The 17,786-nt window shown below is 43.3% G+C and overlaps 1 protein-coding gene and 2 pseudogenes across 1 annotated transcript; all 3 read left to right on the top strand.

Moving 5' to 3' along the window:
• Nucleotides 1-7,570: 7,570 nt before the first annotated feature.
• Nucleotides 7,571-8,756, top strand: LOC147463394 (uncharacterized; annotated as a pseudogene).
• Nucleotides 8,757-8,936: 180 nt separating this feature from the next.
• LOC147463393 (uncharacterized) lies at nt 8,937-10,124 on the top strand. Its single transcript, XM_086528688.1, has one exon. It carries the CDS (start codon nt 9,422-9,424, stop codon nt 9,848-9,850), a length of 429 nt encoding a protein of 142 aa, XP_086384814.1. The 5' UTR covers nt 8,937-9,421; the 3' UTR covers nt 9,851-10,124.
• A 3,642-nt stretch (nt 10,125-13,766) lies between these two features.
• LOC147463392 (uncharacterized) lies at nt 13,767-17,278 on the top strand (annotated as a pseudogene).
• Nucleotides 17,279-17,786: the final 508 nt, after the last annotated feature.

Below are 17,786 nucleotides of genomic sequence, written 5' to 3'. Positions count from 1 at the left end.
ATCACAAGACCAACAATATGTGTGTACCTTTCGGCAACAACATAAAGGTGCAACTAGTGCAAGGGTATGACCTTTTCTTGCATTGATTGCTAGACTCTACTCATGTACTTGAGCTCACCATTACATGTGAGTCACTCTTGCTTACTATAGGTGGGTGGTGTGCATCAATAAGCCATGGTTTCTTATGTTAAAGTGATATTTTTTGCATACACTTCTGATGCAAGGTTGCTTTTTGAAATGTGTCTGATGCTTGCAAGCCCCCTATCGACCATCCATGATCATTAAAGAAGTGTAGCTAGTGTTGGTGTTGGCTTGTTTCCTGCATCAAGCTCATGTACTCGAGCTTGCTATTACATTTGAATCACTCTTGCTTACTAGATGGGTGGTGTGCTTAAATTGTGGGCTACAAAGGAACCAATAGATGTCCATTTCGATTTGTCCCACACTTTTGGACATTTCACCACATCCTCTACCATCCACAATACAATACATGATCATAACAACACGCATGGATGAACTCCTAATTAAGCCCAATCGTAAACAAAACTTTCTTGGAACCCTCCTTGATGTAGGTGTATTGTTTCCAACAAGAAATAGTTTGTGTAAGAGGTTAAACAATGTAGAAACACTTGTATATGACCATCCATACACACTTTGTAAGTCCATGAGAGCTAGGAATGCATGTACTTTGAAAACTTTGACCCCCAAATATAGCATCTCATTGCACGTGGTGTTAGTCTTCTCCTCTCATGCAATCTTTTGAGCTTTAATTGCTAATTAATCATTCTGTTATTGTGGAAGTACCTCACCAACACTACTAGCAGCTCTTCAGATTATCGAGGCAATAGAGTGACGCCTTTTGGAAAATTTTCCAACATTGATACTACCGTCAATATTTGTGTCGATACGTGTGTTTCAAAAATCGATTGTGATACCGATGCATATACCAATGCTACTACTTATTGTGATATGCGAACGTCCTGTGAGGGCAAAACAAAATTCAAACTAATGAGCTCGCTACAAGAAATACGTTCACCTTTTCCATATTTGCTGCATGTAAGCTTTGCCTCTGTTCATACACCATCACTCTCTCTCTCTCTCTCTCTCTCTCTCTCTCTCTCTCTCTCTCTCACACACACACACACACACACACACACACACACAATTCCTTTCAAATTGGGCGCATGTCTAATGGGTGCCACATCTACTATGATCGATGCCCATGTGTGACACAAGCCTTAGTTTGTGTGTGTGTGTGCGTGTTCAAAACTCATTATCAAGATCTTCAAGGTCTCTTGATATACAAACTTAAAAGTTCTTTCTCTTTGTTTTAGCAGGAGATTGATCCCATTTTCCACTAGGAGATTGATCGAAAAAAAGATGCTCAATGTCACAAATTGCTAACGTGCCAAGCCATTGAAGACAAAAAATGTTAGGGCTCCCCAAGCAAAACCCTAGCCAATCGGCAAATCCCAATCGAGGGGCCTAAAACCCTTAGAGAAGTAGAAGAAGAAGAAAAAAAACCCACCAACTTCCAGTCAAGTGTCCCATTTATTAAAGAAAGAGTTATGATTAAAATCCTAACCCCAACAACTTATGGTACCGGTTTGATGGGGCCTAGAGTAAAGGGCACACATACAGTCACAAAATCAACCTTGCATCAAAATTGATGACATGGTAGCTATGATAAGACTTGGCATGTATTCTCACACAAACAAGAATCATTCTCAAACTACACCATCACCACATATTTGATATGCATGCAATACCTTGTAAGTGGTTCACACTATTTGAGAGACTTGGGGAAGCTCATGGTAAGGCCACCACAAATGATATTTATAGAGATTCTACACAGAGAACATACAAATTCTCTCATTTGCACCATTGAGAGAACACATACAAATATGAATGTCATTGTTGAACCACATGTGCATGAGATGACCATAGCACCTTAAAAGTGTGAAGCACAATCGCAAACACCATGTGGAAGTGAACCTAAGCCTCTAGCAAAGGCTAATATAATCTCTCTCTCTCTCTCTCTCTCTCTCTCTCTCTCTCACTCAACAAGGAAGGAGGTGAGATACCAAGCTGCAGAACTAGGCCAAGAAATGAGCAAGTATCAAATGAATGAGCCAGAATACGAAAAGTGTTAGATGGTCACTGCTAGAGAGGAGAACAAGAAGCTCAAGGATACTACAAAGGAATGTGCACCTACATAGGGAGTGCTTAGCCATGGTCTGGGAACGTAAGGAGACGAACATAAAATTGAAGGAAAATCAAGAAGAAGCAAAAAGGTTTAAGGAGCACATGATGAGGAATAAATGAAGGACTACATCAAAACATTAGAAAAACATTTCGAACATATCTGACAAATCCTCAGGTACAACAAAACCCTCATGAGTTGCACCATTATTGATGATATGGCTATGGAACAAGAAGAGAAGCGGTTGTCAAAACTAAGGGATGAAGCACTAACTAAGCTCTCAGAGGACCATGGTAGCTTGAAACTCATGCTAGGCACACAAAGGAAAACATGAGGCTTCAAGAACAAAATAGGGATCTGATAAACAAACTGTAGGACACACATGGGAAAGAAGAATTGGTGCTTGCAATCAACAAACAAAGTACACCCACTGAGATAGGAAAAGAAGCCCCCCGAGGAGCTAATTGTGGAAAACAAAAGGCTACATGATGAATTGCAAAGTTCTTTAAAATAGGCCACCTATGCCAATTCTTTAAGAATTGCATCCCATGTGCTTTACAATGTGTTGGGGTATAGGCGCATGTGCCTTGCCCGGCCGCCCAGAGTCTGCGCGCCCACTGACTTGTATACCTTATACATAGCATAAGTGTATAGGGGGCTGCTCACTCTTTGAGTCTCCCCACCCACATCGTGTCTGTCTCTTTCTCTCTCTCTCTCACTCTTCGTCTGTGGTGCTCCCCGATCCCCTTCAATTGGTATCAGAGCCACACAAGCATACATCACAATACTCACTCCTGTGAGTGTGCCAAGATAACTGTACGTCTGTCAAACCCGTGAGCTAATCACCAAGCCCACAATGTGCGGTATCGATGCATACACATGTACAAATCTCCCACCTGCAGAGAATACCGCACAGTGTAGCATTTATAGTTGGGGTTGTCAGTCGTTTGTTGACTGATGATGGCATAGTGCACGAGGAAGAATGCAGATTTTCATTTCTGCAGGTCATTTTTCGGGCCCCAAAAACAGTGTTTTTTGCATAACTTTTGCATACGGAATGCGATTTATGCAAGGTTAAGGTGTAACCTAGGGTTTTGGCACGCTCCGGACGCAATGGTGATGTCCATTTGAGCTGATTTTGACCTCTTAAATTTCTGCAACAGCAGCAAGTTTTTGCTGCGTTTTTGGGCCGAAAACAATGTTTTTGGCATATTTTGCACACTCGGACTCGGATACGTGTGATCCAGGAGTCTACCTTGGGGTTTTGGCATGCTCCGGACACGCTCGTCATATCAGAATTTTAAAATTCTGAACGCTGAATTTTCTGCAGCAGCAGTTGTTTATTGTGTGTCGAGGATTCCACACATGGTTTGCTCTCAGATGTGAGAGTGATATTTGCTGCAAGTTTCCTCACAGGTGGGAGGATACGATGTATGCCTTATGTGGTTTGATGCTCAGGGAGACTAATGTGATTGCATTTTGAGCTCGGAAATGTATGCCTCGAGCATGTTTTTTGGCAGTCACAGGTAGAGCAGATATTTGTGTACTAGATTTGCAGGTGTTTGCAATGATGTATGCAAAGTGTGGAGATTGGTGCATGCATTTGGAGTGCGATTTGATACGCTTTGGTTGCTCATGATTTTGAGTGTGCAGTCAGTTTGGTTACTGGTTTTGTGGCCGTTTTACTGACGAAACTCTGGCGAAATTTTCCCAGGAGTTTTATGCGCATCATTTATGCGATCTAGGTAGAGATTCATGTTGCACTCAGCATTTGCGTACGGTGTTCTCTGCAGGTGGGAGATTTGTGCGTGTGTATGCATCGATACCGCACATTGTGGGCTTGATGATTAGCTCACGGGTTTGACAGGCGTACAGTTATCTTGGCACACTCAAAGGAGTGAGTATTGTGATGTATGCTTGTGTGGCTACGAGCTAGGTAGCCGGATTCGAGCACTAATGGCTTGAGGTTTTTTAGTAGGTTTTAGCTACAGGTTTACAAGTTTACAGGCAGGTTTGAGGTCTTATTTGGGCGCTGAATTTTCAGCCATTGTTTCCTCTTTGTAGGTGTCCATGTATAGCTCAGTTGTAGGCTGATGTGGGACACGTTTGTGACTTGTTTATGCAGCTGTTTAAGAGCTGAATTTTGGGGCTGTTTTGGGGCTGATTTGCAACCATATTTTACAGCCATATTTGCAGACTCTTGTTTGATGCGATTCGAGCCAGTTTAGGGCTGATTTGGTTGACAATGCGGGAGCTCTATTTTGGAGTGTGTCTCACAGATTTTACATTGTGTTTCTTGCCATATTGGTAGACAGTTTCCAGGTGTTGTTGGTGAGGTGGTTTTGCTTTCTAGTTTGCTACATTGTGCTCATGGCAGAGATAGGTGATCGATCAGATTGTGACCTCTCACAGATGCGCATGTTTGATGGGTCAGACTTTGCGGCATGGAGAGAGTGTATGCTTGACGCATTGACACAGCGAGGGTTGCATCGACCATTGAGTGGTGATGTAGGTAGACCTTCAAACATGTCTGACGATCAGTGGCAGGAGCTAGAGGAGATGGCACTATCTACGCTCTCTTTGCACCTTGTGAAATTTGTATATGCTCTTGTTATGTATGAGGCTACTTCGAGAGCACTTTGGCGCAGATTACATGATATGTATGATAGATCTGAGTCATTAAGGACTCGTGTGAGACATGTACATTCACGAGTATGCCGACGGGTGACATGTTGGTATTGTGGTCATTCTGGACACGTTAGACGGCGCTGTTTTCTTCGTATGCGACATCGTAGGAGACATGGCAGTCTCAGAGATGTATGTAGTGATGCCATGGACTCAGTTGCTTTGACAGTTGAGGCAAATGTAGTGTCGGAGTATACTAGTGACGGGGATGTCACTTTTACCTCGAGCTATGCACGAGATGCTATACATGTGGATAGTGCACTCCCTTCGCAGTGGTTGCTAGACGCAGATGCTATGTTTCATGTCACGCCGCATCGTGCATGGTTTTGTAGCTATTCTAGCGGGATGCTTGGCAGTGTACGTTTGACCGATGGATCGGTGCATGCCATAGCAGGTGCAGGAGACGTGAGACTGTCATTACCGAGTGGTGCATCTTACTTGTTACGACATGTGCGCTATGTACCAGATTTGACAGTGAGTTTGATCTCGATTGGTCAGCTTAGAGATTGTGGATGTCAGATTTCGCTACGAGAGCGAGATTTTGTGATGCATTTGGGTTCGCTAGTGATTGCGAGAGGTGCCAGGAGTGGTACAGGTTACCCATTGCATGTGGATCACGAGAGAGACGGTGTTGTCTCTGTGATCAAACAGCCAGGTAGACAGCGAGAGAGCAGGCGAGTCTCTTTTGCTTGTGGGTTGCAAGATGCTTTGCATGGAGTGCAGCGTAGTGAGCTCGTTGTGCACACAGTTGGGGCACGACTTGAGCAGTCACACAGAGAGGTGACAGAGTCAGACATGCATGCTTTGCTAGTGACTGAGCAAAGCAGAGAGTCAATTGTGCAAGATACTTCTATGCAGGATAGACAGGTAGAGCGGTCTTGCTCTAGTGAGTCACGACAGGAGGACGTTGTGCAAGAGTCTATGCATACGGAGTTAGAGCATGAGAGCTCTAGTGAGTCACAGCAGATTGAGTGGTCATGTTTGCAGTGGATGATTGCAGAGGAGGATGAGATGTCAGCGATTATGCAGTCATTCCTTTCTATGCTCGACAGTGAGCATGGGGATATAGTTGTGCAGGATATGTCTTCCAGCAGACACCTAGAGCTGCTGGTTTGCTATGAGGTTGCACGACAGGTTGATGCGTCTTTTGCGGACAGTCAGGAGATGCATGTGGGTGACACGCCTCGTCAGTCAGAGATGCCTATTGCCAGGGATATATATGTTGATGCATGCTCCGTAGAGCTAGCAGGGCCCGCTAGCATTGCATCGGCATTCGGTGGTCTCATGTATGAGATGTTGATCTTGACACCGGATATCGCAGCTGCAGTGGGAGCATTTGCAGTTGGGGTTGTCAATCGTTTGTTGACTGATGATGGCATAGTGCACGAGGGAGATATGCAGGTATTGCGTACATACTTGCAGTACGTGTGCGGTACGTCTGGTGGTGTATAGACTTACGCAGGAGCAGGACAGCCGGATGCACACAATCACAGCCAGCCAGTGGGCATCGGTTGAGAGCGGTTTTCTCTCACCTTTTATAGTCTTTAGACTAAGTTCTCTTGCTTAAAGGCACAGTCGCCTTTAAGTGGGAGGTTGTTGGGGTATAGGCGCATGTGCCTTGCCAGGCCGCCCAGAGTCTGGGCGCCCACTGACTTGTATACCTTATACATAGCATAAGTGTATAGGGGGCTGCTCACTCTTTGAGTCTCCCCACCCACATCGTGTCTGCCTCCTTCTCTCTCTCTCTCACTCTTCGTCTGTGGTGCTCCCCGATCCCCTTCACAATGAACTCATCAAACTCAATAATCCATTGCCCCAATTCTTCAAGGAGGCTCATCAATTGGTGAATAAAACTTGGGAGCAGCCATTACCACAGGAAACTCATGTACAGGGAAGTTACGTGCCATAGCTCTTCATGGAACCATATGCTGAGAAGTTACATTGGCTGTCGAAGGTGGCTGTAATTTCCTGCGGATTGGCATGTGGTAAGAACGAGCAAGACCCACTGAAGACGGGTCTCATAACCTCATAGCATTGAAGTCACATTAGTCTCTCATCTCCCTCTCTCAGCTCACAACTCGTGTAAAGGAGTAAGGGTGGTTTCACAAGCGGGCGAATGCTTGCCCATGAGGCAAAAAAACATTGGACACCCATTTGCGAGCCCTTTCACATTAAGGGTGGCTCCACAAACGGGCACCATCCATCCTGGCGCTTCATGCCAATGGAGGGCCCAAAAAGTACCCTACTCGGTTGATGGACATTCGAGCATTCACAAATAGTGGACATAACTGCTTTTTCGTGGACTCGCTACGTGAGAAGCTATAGGCTCAGCTCGTACGACCTTGGGCGTGCGATCATGTGGTGCTGAGATCAAATCTCCCACCCGAAACTTTTGTTGAAAAGCTGCCATGGCAGTCGCGCCCATGCTTTGGGGGGGGGGGGGGGGGGGGGGGGGGGGGGGACTAAGTGACACGGGCATTGAGGGGGTGGGATCTACAGTGGGATGAAGGAGAGCCGTAGATTGTGGCAAAGTAATCTCGAAACGACAAAGTAATCTCGGGTACCCGGGTATCCGAGATTACTTCGCACCCAAGCCTCAAACCCTTGACCTCACCTTTGCGACTCCACAGCTATGCCTGTGGGCATCCCCTAGCGCCCCCCCCCCCCCCCCCCCCACCAGCACCTGCGCGTTTGATGCCACCTACTGGTCATTCGCTTTGTCCATAGAGAATGGGCGGACGTTTGTGAAGCCGCCCTAGCATGGAGGCGAGAAGTCCTTTTCCTCCCTCTGTTATTGCTCTTGCTAGCATCAATGGATCAGAAAAGACGCTTGCAGGAAAGAGCAGCGAGAGTGGAGGAAATTTATGGCTACGTGATCGGCTCAAACTTGGAGTTGGAAGATTCTGTTGTCGAGAATCTGGCTCACTCTGGGAAGGCGCTCGCAGATCTGCTCCAGTACCATCCTGACAAGTTGGTTTCAGAGTTTAATATGGAAGCGCAACATGACACCGAATTTTTGAAGGGTCGTATTGCTAAATAAAAAACCTCGCCTTGATGATGATGAGGAACGGCATTATGTCAACGAAACGGCTCTCGCCAACAAGTGCTTCAAGATTCCGTTTCAAGGAACTGCACATCAGGAACTGCACAACCAACTTGTTAAGCATCGCCGCACAATGAGAAGTGATGTTTTCTACAGTCCCTATTGCGCCCTTGTACAATCAGCAGGTATGGGCAAGTCAAGAGCATTGATGGAATTGAATAAGCTGGATGTGTATGTTTGCTATTGCAGCCTGGCCAGTAACACGGCAACAGCCTTCCCCCGGAGGACAAGGTGGTCTCGCAGATAAGCTTGCTAGCACATTCACAGAACATGGTATGGTGTTTTACTTGAAGGCATGGCTCAGCATACTGGCTGCTTGCATTAGTACCACATCTCCAGAGGCTTGGAAGCAATATCAGCTTCCTGATGAGCATGGTTTTCCAAAAGATGACCTTGCTGAGAAGATACTGAAGGAGTGGAGGAAGTCTGACCATGATGACACGTACAAAGGGGAAAATCTAGACAGGTGGAGCATTGCCACTTGTAGTGAAGTAATCAAGTCTGTTGAAAAAGCCTTGCAGAAGAAGTGCAGACAATGCTCACGTGACGAGAAGTCTCCGTGTATTCACACCCCTTGCAGTGTCATCTTTGCCTTTGATGAAGCAAGAGGGCTGCAAATAAAAGAACCAAATTCAAAATCGATGACCCTCTCCCCATTCTATCAAATCAGGAGGGCGCTCAGGATGTTTTTTGGCCATCGGACCTTCGTTGCAGTTATGCTAGACACCTCTGCTAAAGTTACCAATCTGTTAATCAGCAAGCACAACGAGGACAGTGACAGGACCAGATCGATGGGTTTCCAACTGGCACCTCCAATCTACTTCCTCCAAAATATGTCTCTTTTCAAGGAAACTGCAAGTCATGGAGTTCCTTACTGCTTCCAACCCTAGCATTGGTTGAAGCAAGGTAGGCCAATGTGGTCTGCAAGGCTGGAAATGGCAGAAACCATGTAAGCTTCACACACGAACTTGATTCTGCATGTATCTGAGGATAGGTCCAGGATTTATATTGGTTTGCTAGCTGAGCCAATTCTTGCGGAAGCTGCAGCCTTTGTTTTGCGGAATTATGTGGTCCAGGAAGGGGCACTAAAGCGCTTGCTTGCTGCATGCATGGCAGGCTATGTGACTCCTGGACCACGAGGGGAGTTTGTCGCAAAGTTCATTCTAGTGGCTGCGACATGGGACAACAAAAGTGAATGGCTGCTGCGGTAGATTCCTGTGGAAGAGTATTTGCAAAAGCTACTTGTAGATGGAAAGGCTGATCAAGTCGCTTTTGACCTTTTTAAGGCTAAATGCCCAGAGGGGGGGAGCGTTTTCTTCAATTCATTCGTGCTAGTGCGTAAACCTCCAACCTCTGATACATTGCGTAGGGCTTTCGTATCAGGTTATGCTCTCATATACAAGGGAGAGAACAACTTGCCAGGTATAGACATGATCATTCCAGTGTGGACTTCAAAAGGCATGACCTGCATAGTTGTCTCACTAAAGAACTTGAAACAGCCTGGATGGCTAGAAGAAGTTTCTACTACTAAAGTAAGGTCGGAGTTTACAAATGTAAGGGTAGAACCAGCCCTTTTCGTCATCACTATTGTTATGTCCTTGCGTGAGCCAGTCAAGAATCTTGGGGATGGGTCTGCATGGCTTCTTTGGACATCAAATAAAGGGGATATTGTAGCGACAGATATGGACCCTCACATCAACCTTACTTGTTACGGCATTGACCGCAACTATAGTTATCTGACTGAGAACGTGAAGAAGCTCTTGAAGGAAGTGCTTATTACCGTGCCTGATGAACTTGCTGGTGCAACTGACATCGAGAAAGAATGGATCAAGGGATTTCTTCCAGAACAATATTCATAATCAGATTCTAGTGGATGATTAGGTAATCTGTCTGCGTAGTGACCAGGGTTTGTGACTCTCAGTTGTGAGCAGTTAGCAGTGAGAGTCTTGCCTTGTCAAGTAGAGTTTTGTCTGGCAAGTGTTTTGCACAGTTGAAATGCCTGAAACATGGATGGATGGTGTATATGTTTTTGTAGTTTAATCAGGGCTTTATCTATGCTAATGTGCTGTGGCGTTGGTGTGACCACGAGAGAGAGAGAGAGAGAGAGTATTGGGAAAGTGAAAAATTAAGGTTTTTTAAGATCATTGCATTGTGTTAGTGGGATCTCGGGAACTCTCTCTCTCTCTCTCTCTCTCTCTCTCTCTCTCTTCCATTCTTATTGAAGGAACAATTGAATATCCTAAGTTGCTTATTCTCCGCCAATGTCAACATGAGTGAGATGCATGTGGGTGAGTGCAATAACAAAAGCATACAAAAGAAGAAGAAGAAGAAGCAAAGGGACTTGGAGCTCGAAAGAGTGTCCGTCCACCAACAAGCAGCATACTGCAAACCAGCAAGTGCAGGTGCTGAAGTTAAGCAACACCTGAAAGCCGAAGAGAGGCTTTGCAACAACAAGCTACAATCGGGCTTGCACTCTTGACATCCCCTCCTAACTAATCACGGTCTATCTCAGCTTGCCTTACAAACATCATTTCGGGTATACCTCTTGTTTTGCTTCTTTTTTTTTTTTGTTGCTTTCGTGCATCTTTTGTAAAATTCTAATTTCGACTAGAGTTAGCACTATCAATATGGTTTAGGGTAGCATGTGCCTGGTTCAAATTTTTTATTTTTTTGTATGTGGAACTTTTCTTTGAAGCTACAATTTTTTAACGCCTTGCAAGCTTCTGCTTCAACAACATGAAGCTCTTATTTAACTTAAAGAAATAGGAAGAAAGTAGCACTTTTAATGTCAATGTCCTTGCTTTTGTTCTTAAACCATAAGAGAGGAAACTTGTTGTTTGATGTCCCCCAAAGCTCAAGTGTGAAGCTTGTGAGCAATTTATTTGTTTTATTGTAGGGCCACTATCTTGTTAGGAGGACTAGTTACAATGTGTTTGTGAGTTGTTTCTTTTTGGAACATGTCTAGTTACATGGTGTCATTGAAACACATTTCTAACTGCAATTGTTTGTCTAGTTTCAACCTTTGTGATTGTTGAAAGCTAGATTTCTAGAGCTGCAACTATGACTGAGCGGGTCATGTTAGTACTTAGTTTTGATTAATGCTTACATTGACAGTTTCAGTAACTTAGGTCATGCTTTTATAGTCTATGAAGTGTATTATTTGAGATTTTCTATAGCTCTTTCATGTCCAGTCAGAAACACGTGCTTAAAGAAAGCAGTCTCTTTTTTCATTGAACACGTGTGCATATTATGTGATAGCCATCTTAAAGCAGGCTGAGGTAGTCATGGAGGAGTTGCTTCCAATGACCAAGTAACTTGGAGTTCTCTACAAAGTTATGCTTCATTTATTATCTTCTTTTGCGAAGTTCATGCTTTCAATTGTTGAAGACAAGAGCTGTCATTTCACCTTGGGTGCCAGTGAGATAGATAGTAGTGCTCTGGACGTCAAAGGCAAAAATCAAAAGCAAGAGTTGGCTATGGACCTTAGAGCAGGCCTGTAGACTAGAGAAAGACCTCAGCAGGTAGCAAGCGCAATGTGTTGGAGATGCTTGGCCTCACAACTCCCATGCTTGTGGTAAGAGTTGCAAATTATTATAAGTACAATGGAATCATAGTTGCATTAAAAAAGTTCAATGCCCATCCAATTCTTTAGTTGTTCATACAACATGAACTGGCTGGTTGTGTAGCAAAGTTGGTTTCTCTCTAGTCAATAACACGTTCTTACTCTGTAAATTTCTTGAAGATCCAAAATGAGATAGTTTCGCCTATTTGATAGGTGAGCATTTACATCACCTTGTTTTGTTGGTTTTGCATTTTGCTGAGTCTGGTGAAACTCACACATAAGCCACTCCTTGAAAGTTTTTCACATGTGTACAAAACCCTCTATGGGTAGAAATAGATATGGATTAGTAAGAAGGGGTTTAGCTACCTCATAGTGGCATAAAGAAAGGGAAAGATTTACATGCTCATGATGAGTGTATCACCATGTAAAATTGTGAGTGTATTCTATTGCCTATAAAAGGCTCATATATCTGTAGCCTCTATAGTTCAAATTGTTTCTCCCAAAAACCATCTAGAAGGGGTTGTAAGCATCTCAGTACATAGCCAAAGGCTTGTTTTAAAGATGACAGTGAACAAAGATAAGTGAGACTTAACCTTACCTCCCTTCATTTTGAAGATAGGCTGTATTTGTTCCATGCCATCAAAGGTTTTTAGGATGAAGTCTGCAAAACCGCCACCTAATTTGGGGGGTCATGTGAATAGATGTCTCATATAGTTTTTTAAGAACGAATTGAGGTGAAGCATAGGTTTTAGGATGTGGTGTTCTAGGCTTCATTATGGGTGGGTCTTCCTTCGCACGCCTAGAGCTATAGTTTCCAGTGAGATATGGACCATTCATGATGGAATTCTCTTTTGACAATGTGCTAATCACATGCAGCGAAGAACTTGCCACAAAATATAGAGAGATGGAGTGGAAAGTTAAATTTGATGTAGAGAAATCGTAGCAAAAGAAGGAAGAGACTAAAGAAGCCAATAAAAAAAGTCTATTCATCAAAGTGAAGGTATGTAATCTCATTTTGAGCTACCTACCTTGCATGTTATAGTATTCAAAAGCATTGTTATGAATGGTGCGTCTTCCTAGTGGTTTTATGGTTAGTTGTTTCTCTTAAAGTCTATTCATCAAAGTGAAGGTATGTAATCTCATTTTGAGCTACCTACCTTGCATGTTATAGTATTCAGAAGCATTGTTATGAATGGTGCGTCTTCCTAGTGGTTTTATGGTTAGTTGTTTCTCTTAAAGGGTGTAGTTGCTATCTAATTGTTTTTATTCGATTCCAAGTCAACTATTTCTTTTGCAAGACATGGTCTTCAAGACCTTGTATCGCATTGTGAAGCTGCCTATGTTGGCAGCACAAAAGGGCAAGCTTGTGATATATATACAAACACGAGTTCTCTTGCATGCTATGTCTTGTCAGCATAGGTTTCTTCAAACCATTTTGCTCATATATTGAATGCTATGAGCTTTGGGTTACGATAATTTATTGAAAGAGGAGAGGAGTATCTAGTGACAATGGTGGGAATCTTTAAATTTCTTGTGCTTGTTGGTCTAATTCTCATTTTCATGTTCTTTTTCATGAGAAAGAGGAGAAAAATACCAAAGAGATTGAGTATATAACACATCATTGACAAAGGTGAAGGAGGAGGATACCACTCTTGACGTATTGTAGCATAAATACAATAGCATCTACATAAATAAATTGTATTTTGTTCTCTGAGATCAAGTGTTTATTTTTATTTTACCTTGGCTTCCAAACAAAATTAAGATAGGTTTGATGACCACTCTTACAATAGTCTAGTTAAACAAGAGGCTTGGATGCGGGGACATTGCGAGTGTCTACCTTGTGGAATTGCATGGAAGTATCTTGTAGAACCACAAATAAAAAGAGAGATTCTCACATCTTTGGATCATCCCTTTTTGCCTTCTTTTTATACACACTTTTATATAAAGGTCTCTTGTTTGATGATGGAGTCCTCTCTCTCTCTCTCTCTCTCTCTCTCTCTCTCTCTCTCTCTCTCTCTCTCTCTCTCTCTCTCTCTCTCTCTCTCTCTCTCTCTCTCTCTCTCTCTCTCTCTCTCTCATAGCTATGGGGTCTCTTGGGAATGTTCCGATGACATAAAAATTCTTTTCTTCTTCTTCTTCTTCTTCCTCTCTCTCTCTCTCTCTCTCTCTCTCTCTCTCTCTCTCTCTCTCCTCTCTCTCTCTCTCTCTCAGCTATGGGGTCTCTTGGGAATGTTCCGATGAGTGCAACAACAGAAGAAGAAGAAGAAGAAGAAGAAGCAAAGGGGACCTGTAGCTCGAAAGAGCGTCGATGGGGGAGTGGCAGTAGGTCCACCGACAAGCAACATAAAACAAAGCAGCAAGCGCATGTGTTGAAGGTGAGAAACACCTAAAAGCCAAAGAGGGGCTTTGCAACAAAAGCTACAATCAGGCTTTCGCTCTCCACATCCCCTCCTAACTAATCATGGTCTATCTCAACTTGCCTTACAGACATCATTCAGGTATACCTCTCGTTTTGCTTTTTCTGTTTCTTTTGTGCATCTTTTGTAAAATTGTAATGCTAACTAGATTTAGCACCATCAATATGGTTTAGGGTATTGTGTGCCTCATTCAAAATTTTTATTTTTTCATTACCGTGATTGAGTAAGATGAATGCAATCAAATCATCCCACAACGAAAAAGGCTTTTCTTCAAAATACCATTGTTTCTCTTTTCGAGAGAACCGGATGATGCTCTTTCACTTGTTGCATCTCCTCGCATGCAAGGTTCTTCAAGGTATCTAATTGTGCAATTTTTCTTTGAACCTACAATTTTTTTACGCCTTGCAAAGTTGCAAGCATCGGCTTCAACAACATGAAGCTCTTATTTAACTTAAAGAAACGGCTAAAAGCATGGTTTGGGGGTACAAAAAGGAGTGTCCTTGACACAACATAGGCCTAGTGGTTCGTGTGTGTAAAAAGAGAGAACCTTTTAATTGGAATCGGGGAGGGGCCATATAATTTTTTTCCTTGTTTTTGAAGACGTTTTTATCTTTTGAAACTGGCCACTCTTGAGAAAAGGTGGGGGTTGAGGGCAGGACTAAGGGGGGTTATGGTTCAATGATTTGACTCTCTCTCTCTCTCTCTCTCTCTCTCTCTCTCTCTCTCTCTCTCTCTCTCTCACACACACACACACACACACACACACAGGGAGAGAGTTTGGCATTCTCTCTCACACACACACACATGCACACATGCACGCGCACGCCCACACACACACACAGTTTTGCATCCTTCACCTTGCCTGCTCCAATAGCCACACCGAAGTCGTTGTACTCTCTCTCTCTCTCTCTCTCTCTCTCTCTCTCTCTCTCTCTCTCTCTATCTCTCTCTCTCTCTCTTTCCACCCTTAAGCCCCCCCCCCCCCCCCCCCCCCCCCCCCCCCCCCCCCCCCCCCCCCCCCCCCCCCCCCCCTCTCTCCCTCTTGCACTTGCTCCTTGCCAATGGACAATACATCAGGAAATAACTACTGAGGTGATCCACAACTTCTCTCTTTCGACGAGCTGGAAGGTGGTCCGAGCATGAATGAATAGACACAAAGCCATTCCATTAGCAACTTCATTCCGACTAATCAAAATTTTCTTCGTAATTATTGGTCTTATACTCTTGGATTATCAAAAGCCAGGACAAGGAAGAAAATTTGCACAGTGGTGGCACTATGTTGGTGCAAGAAAACACTAGGTTTATCAAGGAATGAACAAAAGGGAATATTCCAACAAGTCTTGGACCACTAGTCATTTTCTAAGCTGCAAAAAAAAATTCCGCAATGTCGGAGACACCGTTCTTTCCAGTGTGCGCAACACTTTGAATCAAATCAAGGTCCTGCACTCAGCAAATGAGCTTTTTATGAAGAGAACCTTTTTGACAATGAACTTGAACAATAGTATAGGTAAGACCTCAATAAACCAATCTAAAATTGCTAGTATCCTGGGTAAGACCTCAATAAACCAATCTAAAATTGCTAGTATCCTTCGAAGGAATATAGCTAATGCAAGTTCAAGGCTGCAGAATAAAGATGAGGATAAAGTGTTGCCATTGAGCGCTTGTGAGAGACAATTGCTTCGAGGAACCACTATCACGAATGAAATAAGAGATTTAGTGCATGCCTTTTGGACACCAAAGACCATCGTTTCACCTAACAAGAAGGACATATGCAAGAAGAGAATTAGAAGGAAAAGTGTCGTCAAACATCCTGTGTATCTACTCGATGACTCTCAAGTACCAACAACTCTTAGCAATTGTAATTTGTTTGACAATCCTTAAGGCTGATTTGGTCAAGACAATACGAAATTTGGTAGTTTGCTATATGGCAGTGGGTGTGTACAGTCAAAAGGATACAGACAATACTAAATCTGACATTTTGTTTTACGGAAACGGTCCTTATAGGAAATTCAAGAGCATTGATGGAATTGAGCAAGTTGGGTGTGTATGTTTGATATTGTAGCCTGGCGAGTCACTCGGCACCAACAACCTTCCCTCGAGGACAGGTGGTCTCGCAGATAAGCTTGCTAACACATTCATAGAACATGCTATGGTGTTTTACTTGAAGGCGTGGCTTAGCATACTGGCTGCTTGCATTAGTACCACACCCCCAGAGGTTTGGAAGCAATATCAGCTTCTTGATAAGATGACTTTGCTAAGAAGATTCTGGAGGAGTGGATGAAGTTTGACCATGATGCCACATACAAAGAGGAAAATCTAGATGGGTGGAGCATTTCCACTTGTAGTGAAGTAATCAAGTTTGTTGAAAAACCTTTGATGAAGCAAGAGGGCTGCAAATAAATGAACCAAAATCAAAATCGATGGCCCTCTCCCCATTCTATTAAATGAGGAGGGCCCTCAGGATGTTTTTTGACCATCATACCTTCAGTGCAATTATGCTAGACACCTTCGCTAAAGTTACCAATCTATTACCCAGCAAGCACAATGAGAACAGTGACAGGGCCAGATCGATGGGTTTCAAACGGCACCTCCAATCTACTTCCTCCCAAATATTTCTCTTTTCAAGAAAACTGCAAGTCATGGAGTTCCTGACTGCTTCCAACCCCAACATTGGTTGAAGCAAGGTAAGCCAATGTGGTCTAAAAGGCTGGAAATGGGGGATAAGCCTTCTTTTGTTCGGCGTTTTGCTTTGCAAAAGTTGGTTCATAGCCGGCCCATTTGACGAGAAGGTCTGGATGTGTACTGTGGGGTCTGCTTCAACAAGGATCTCCATATGTGCTCGATTTGAGCTTGCAAGACCCTTGTCAGCTTCACACGTGAACTTGATTCTACGTGTGTCTGAGGATAGGTCTATGATTTATATTGGCTTGCAAGCTGAGCTAATTCTTGTGGAAGCTGCAGGGTATGCTTTGAGGGATGATGTGGTCTAGGAAGGGGCACTAAAGTGCTTGCTTGATGCATGCATGGAAGGCTATGTGATTCCTGGACCACGAGGAGAGTTTGTTGCAAAGTTCATTCTAGTGGCTGTCACGTGGGACAAGAAAAGTGAATGGCAGCTACGGCAGATTCTTATGGACCCTCACATCTACCTTACTTGTTATGGCATTGAACACGACTACAATTATTTGACTGAGAACGTGAAGAAGCTCCTCAAGGAAGTTCTTATTACCATGCCTGATGAACTTACTCGTGCAACTGACATGGAGAAAGAATGTATCAAGGGATTGCTTCTAGAAAAATATTTATAATCAGCTTCTATTGGATGATTTCTTGCTCCATTAGGTAGTTTTGTACTAGGTATTCTATCTGCGCAGTGAGAAGGGTTTGGTTTTTTAGGTGGAAGGCAAGACACTTTTAGTTTGTGACTCTCAGTTGTGAGAAGTTATAAGTGAGAGTCTTGCCTTCTCAAGTCAAGTTTTGTCTTGATGAGTGTTTTTGCACAATTGAAATGCCTGAAACATGGATGTATGGTGTATATGTTTTTGTAATTTAATCAGGGTTTTATCTATGCTAATGTGCTGTGGCATTGGTGTGACCATGAGAGAGAGAGAGAGAGAGAGTATTGGGAAAGTTAAAAATTAAGGATTTTTAAGTTCAGTGCATTGTTTGAGTGGTCCATTTCTCCTTCTTTCAAGTGTAATCTTAATTGTCTTTTAAGAAGGTTGATTTTATTGTGGTAAATCACTTAATCTATCGTTCAAGTGCTGTTTTGAAAGATTAATACATAATTGTTGATAGGAGAGTAGTCTAGGACAT

Source organism: Adiantum capillus-veneris, chromosome 2 (genome assembly GCF_014529385.1).
Source record: "Adiantum capillus-veneris isolate H3 chromosome 2, ASM1452938v2, whole genome shotgun sequence".
Lineage (NCBI taxonomy): Eukaryota > Viridiplantae > Streptophyta > Polypodiopsida > Polypodiales > Pteridaceae > Adiantum > Adiantum capillus-veneris.
Note: the sequence above shows the minus strand (reverse complement) of the source record. Positions and strands in the feature narration are given on the sequence as shown.